The sequence below is a fragment of the Pteropus vampyrus genome, unplaced genomic scaffold, assembly GCF_000151845.1.
Source record: "Pteropus vampyrus isolate Shadow unplaced genomic scaffold, Pvam_2.0 Scaffold187, whole genome shotgun sequence".
Classification (NCBI taxonomy): Eukaryota; Metazoa; Chordata; class Mammalia; order Chiroptera; family Pteropodidae; genus Pteropus; species Pteropus vampyrus.
In genome coordinates, this window is record NW_011888968.1 from 68,063 (window position 1) to 73,633 (window position 5,571).

The 5,571-nt window shown below is 60.9% G+C and overlaps 1 protein-coding gene across 1 annotated transcript in view; it reads left to right on the forward strand.

Annotated features, from left to right (window-relative positions):
- Nucleotides 1-5,571, forward strand: part of LOC105299517 (glutamine-dependent NAD(+) synthetase-like) — a 43,368-nt gene that overhangs the window by 33,588 nt on the left and 4,209 nt on the right. Inside the window, 3 exon segments of the mRNA XM_023537357.1 lie at nt 6-112; nt 3,084-3,215; nt 3,567-3,636. Of these exon segments, the coding sequence (XP_023393125.1) occupies nt 6-112; nt 3,084-3,215; nt 3,567-3,636 (309 nt within the window).

Sequence of the window (5,571 nt, forward strand, 5' to 3'; positions counted from 1 at the left end):
GACAGGCCCGGCTACGGATGGTCATCACCTATCTATTCGCTCAGCTGAGCCTCTGGTCTCGGGGCGCTGGAGGCGGACTGCTGGTGCTCGGGTCCGCCAACGTGGACGAGAGGTGCGTATGCCCGGCGGGTGCGGTGAGGGGTCCCGAGCACCCCGGATCTCGGAGGGGAGTGCTCCCCGAAGCAGCGTCTCCACCACGTCTTGGCCGCTCTCAGCACCAGGGGTGCCGGGGGGGCACCCCGTCATCCCGTGTCCATCAGCAGTGTCATTTCCCCAGCATTTTGCAGGGACTCGAGCGCGAAGATGCGCCCCCCGCCCTCAGGCTCTGCGTGTGGTTTCCGCTTCACGCGGTGTCCGGACCCGCGACCCTGCCCCCCACCCCCCGCATCTGCAGCCTCGTCTGTGTCCTTGTCCTTGGCGAGTCCACTCCCCTCAAACCGTTTCTCTGTGTCCAGTTTTCACCTGCAAACCAGACAGGTCATTGGCGATGGGGACCCAAGGCTAGGAAAACGGTCAGAGCTTTCCAGAAAGAGTCCAGCTGCCCGTCAGGCCGAGCTGCGGGGGCTGGGAGCACAACCCCTCCCTCCAGCCTTGGCGCCCCACCCGCCCCCCTCCTGAGCGGGCTCTTCGATGCTCCTACCGGCTCCTTGTTACCTGAGGAGCTTTATCTGTCATTTATTCCTCCATTCAGCTGTGGGTCAATCCGTCCATCCATTTTTCTATTCACTCATCTATCCTTCACTCCATCCACCCACCTACTCATCCATTCGTCCGTCTGCCCACCCACCTGCCCACTCTGCACCCGTCGATCCATCTATTCATCTAGCCACCCACCTGTCTGTTCGTCCGTCCATCCACCATCCATCCGCCCACCCGTCCACTCACCTATCCACCATCCATTATCCATCCCTCTGTCCATCCTCCATCACCCATCTATTCATTCATCTCTTTATTCATCCATCCACCTGTAATATGGACGTTTTCATCTTCCCGCACTCTGGCATGTCTGCGGATGTCTTCTCTGTTAAATATTTTAGACTTTTAAATCCCACTTTATTACCTAGTTACATCAGTTTGAAATTAGCACGCTACAGCGGGTAAAAATTCTCCCCCCTCCTTGTACGTTTGGTTCATTTCCACTGCTTTTTGTTGCCTTCGGTGCTATAGTCAAGGAATGGCTTTTCGGGGGGCGGGGGGGACGTGTATATTCTGGTGTATGTTCTGAGCCCTGATGTAGATGAGAATACTGGCGTTTTGTCGTGTTTTGTTTTCTTTCGTAACGTGCGAGAATTTTATTTGTGACGTGATTATGTTATTGTAACACTTTTTCCCCCTCACGAGTTTTATCCGTTGTTTTCTGATATTTAATAGTTTAGCAAAAACTTTTTTTTCTTTTTCCTCGTGGTAGGGGTTGGCTTCTGGGTGCTTAAAAATTTCTAGATGCCTGTTTAGAAAACGGACGTAGGACACGCACTTCAGCAGTCGCCCCGTCCGTCGCTCTGCGCTGCCGGGCCTCGCCTCCCCGACTCGAGGAGACTTTTCTCCTTCGTCGTGCCTTTTCCGGTCCTGTGTGTGCTGCTCGTGCTGGGTTGATTTTCATGGGCTGCATCCCCGGCTCCTCCTGGGCCGTAGCCATTTTTTTTTCCCTTTACATTTTGGGGCAGAATCTCAGGTTTATAATTTTCCACCATGTTGCTTCTTGTTGAAAAGTTGCTTCTGATTCTGCATCTTCGTCACTTCTGATTCCGATCGGGGTCCCGCTGCATTCGTGGGCTCGTTTGTCGCGTAGGTGTTGACCGGCCACCACGCATCAGGCACGGCCGGCGCTGTGCTCAACAAAACAGGGACGGTTCTCGTTTTACTGTAGTAGCGCGAGGCAGATGATGCATAAGTAACCCCGTGTGTGTTGCGTGAAAAGCTCACTGAGAACCACAGCAGCGAAGGGGGGGGTGTGGGGGAGCGGGGTTGTAAGTGGGGTGCCCACGGAAGGTCTCCCTGAGGAGCGATGGTTTGTAAAGGTCCACAGCAGGCGGGAGGACAGGGGGGGCTGGCAAAGGCCCCGAGGTGAGACCCTTACCCCCCGGGCCGCCTCCCGGAAGCAGCTTCTGCCAGGTGGCACTCACAGGACAGGCACGTTTCCAGCCGGATCAGGGGTAGGCGAGTGTCGCAGGTGGCTGGTGTTTCAGCGGCAGCGCCTGGCGTGATAAGCGGGGCCAGAGCCCGAGGCCTCGTAAGGAAAGGACCCCACAAGGAGGGTCAGACAGCGAGTGCGCATGGTCAGGACCCCCCTGGGCGGTGGGCGGGCTCGGGGTGGGGTGGGCACGGGCAGCCGTCCAGAGAGAGCCTGGTGCCTGCGTGGGGCCGGGGGGGTGGGTGTCCGGTGGCTGCGACACCATGAGTCTTCTGTCACGGTCCTGTACGATTGACGTTCAGCGCAGGTGTCGCCAGGTGTCGCAGGGCGGGGCCGTCCTGGCGAGTGCTTCTCCCTGGCCTCTCCAGCTTTCGGAGGCGCCACGTTCCTTGGCTCACGGCCCCTCCTCCGTCTGCAGAGCCAGCAGCGCAGCCTCCCTGTGCCTGTCCTGCGGTCACAGCTCCTCCGACTGTGGTCCCTCCCTCCCCTCCCCCCAATCCCCGTCTCCTTGTTCCGCTTTTGAGGACCCCTGGGTTGTGTTTAGTGCCCGCCAGGGGTCCAGGATAAAAACCTCATCTCGAGGTCCCCACCTTAATCACGGCCACAGAGTCCCCGCTCTGTAAGGTCACGTCGTCACAGGTCCTGGGTGTGGGGCGCGGGCATCTTGGGGGCCACTCTTCGCCCCCCATAGGCGGCATCTGGGCGTGGACAGGCGTGGAGGTGGCCCTGCTGCTGCCAGCCAGGCGCCGAGGCCCCGACCCTGCTCAGGACGCCAGTCACCCCCAAGCCCGTCTCCTCTGGCACCGAGCGCCTCCTCAGTCACTGGCAGCCGCCGCCCCTGCCCCCCGTCTGCCCCAGCCACACCCGGCATGTCTCTGGGGTGCTGCACGTCGGCAGGGCCCGCACCTTTCCAGCCCGCCACACAGAACCCCAGTGTTCCCCTTGTCACCAGCCTCCTCGGCTACCTGACCAAGTACGACTGCTCCAGCGCCGACATCAACCCCATAGGCGGCGTGAGCAAGACGGACCTGAGAACCTTCGTCCAGTTCTGCACCGAGCGCTTCCAGCTGTCCGCCCTGCAGCGGTGAGTGGCGCCCGCGAGGCCTGGCCTGGCCCCGAGCCCCCGGCCGCCCTCGGCCCTCGGCCTCCTCCTGCCGCTCCCTCCTGTCTGATGAAACCTTCCCGCCCTTCAGGGGGCCCCGCAGCCAGGCGCCCCCTTCCTGCCTGCCTACTTGTCGTTGCTCCCCAGTCCCCGTGGCTGTGGCCAGATGAGGCAGCCGCCGCGTCCCTGGTCCCCTTGCCGCCATCCTGCCATCGTGAGGCTGGCGGTCTGTGCGTCTGTCTCCCTGCTGAGCAGAGCCTGGTGCTTCAACAGAATCTGTTGAATTAGTTAGTACCAGGTGCCGTGACTGACCTCTGTGTGTCCTGGCCACAGCATCCTGGCAGCACCAGCCACCGCGGAGCTGGAGCCTTTGGCCGACGGACAGGTGTCCCAGACAGATGAGGTAACGCTGGTGGCTTCGTCACCGTGCTGCTCCCGTCTCCCTGCTCCTGCCTGTCTGCGTTGGCTTCCTCCTTGCCCCCTTTCCGCTCCGGGGAGCCACGCTGCATTACTGGGGTCCTGGCCGGGGAGCCCTGGGCTCAGCATCAGTCTGCTGCTGGCCTTTGACCTTTTGACTCGGCCATCTTGAGGGGTGACGGGGTGAGTGGGGAGGGGAGTGTCTGCGTGTGCCGTAGGGCGACCTCGGAGAACAGTCTGTTGGCCCCTCCGCCCCGTGCCGGTCGGGGTCACAGGCTGTGCTTTGCAGCGTCGGTGGACACTGACGGACGTGACGGGGACGGCCGTAAGGTCCGTGGCCACTGACCTTCCCGCCGTCCGCTTCTCGGGTCAGCCCCGCGGTTCCGGCCTCGCGTGGAGGTCTGCGGTCCGGCGGAGCTAACGTTTGCGAATGGTGTTAAATTTACTTCTCAAGTGATTTATTCTTAGGTGCTGTCGTGAGTGGGAGCGTTTTCCGAATGTCCTTCCCGGGCGGTTCTTTGCCAGTGTCTGGAAAGTTTTCCGCACCGTTTTTCCGTCCGCTCTCTGGTTTTCCCGCCCAGCCCGGCCATTTCCTCCCTTCCACGTGCTCTTGGGTTCAGCTCGCTCTTTCCCCGGCGTCGGAAGGTGGGAGCTTAGGTTACTGATTTAAGTACAGGCGTCTGCAACTCTGAGTCTCTCTCGGCCCTGTTTTCACTGCAGCCCATAGGTCAGGGGTCCCCAAGCTCTGTGGCACCAGGGACCGGCGTTCCTACGAGAATCTAGTGCCCGATGATCTGAGGCGGAGCTGAGTGCCGATGCTGTGCGGCCCAGTCCCTAACAGGCCACGGCCCGGGGGTTGGGGACCCCGCCACAGGCTCTGATGTGCTACAGCCTTGTTTCCATTCCTCTCGAGTATTTTCTAATTTTCCTCCGATCTCTTCTTTGGCCCGTCGGATATTTGGGAGCGTGCTGTTTAATTTTCTCCTCCTTGTGAATGTCCGAAATGGTTTTCTGTCACTGAATTCGTAACTCTATTCCACGTGGGTCGGCGAGCGGACTTTGTACGACCTCGTGTTTCACAGCGTGCCGGGCCTGCTTCCTGGCCCAGCGTGCACTCTGTCCTGGACAGTGTCCCGTGCGTGGCGGTGGCCGGGAGTCCTGCAGGCGTCTGTCGGGCGTCCGGCCTTCCACGCCCTGTGGATTTCTTCGTGTCATCCTCTCTGTTACTGAAAGTGGAAAACTGGGGTCTCCGACGAGCCCCGCTGTATTTACGGAATTAAAATTCTCACTAGATGCCACACAGAGCAGCAGAGGAGGTCCCGGGCCAGAACCCTGCTGGGGGCTCGGTGGCGGGCACGGCGGGCACGGTCACTTTCTCTGAAATGCTTACCGTCCCCTGGAGGGGACACACAAGCAGGAAGTAAGCACAATGGCCCCAGGCGGCTGTGGGCGTGCCCACAAAGCCAACCGGGGGGATCCGACGGTGGCCATGTCCCTTAGACAGGGGTCAGGACGGGCCTCCCAAGGAGGTGAGGTTGGAGCCAAGGCCGAGGGGAGGCCAGGCGGGCACCTGGAGGAGGCGGGCGCGGTCCCAGGAGTCCCCACTGGCCCCAGCCGGAGGCGCGTGCTGTCCCGCTATGTCACAAGCTGCCAGCATCACCGCTGGTCTCTCTGATGGGGCTCTGGCCGTGTATTCTGGGGTGAGGCAGGAATTGAGAGAAAATTGGAGCAAACGTTGAGAAGGGGGTTCAGCTCGCTGAGCCCCGGTGTGGAGCTGCCTCTTTGGAGCAGGGCTTGAGGCAGGCCGCGTCCCCTAACGGGGTCCAGGTGTCACGAGGCCGCCCCGTCTTCCCTGAGCCCCATCTCTAAGGGAAGCAGGCTCAGGGAGGCAGGGCACAGGGCCTGATGCTGGTCCTGGGTT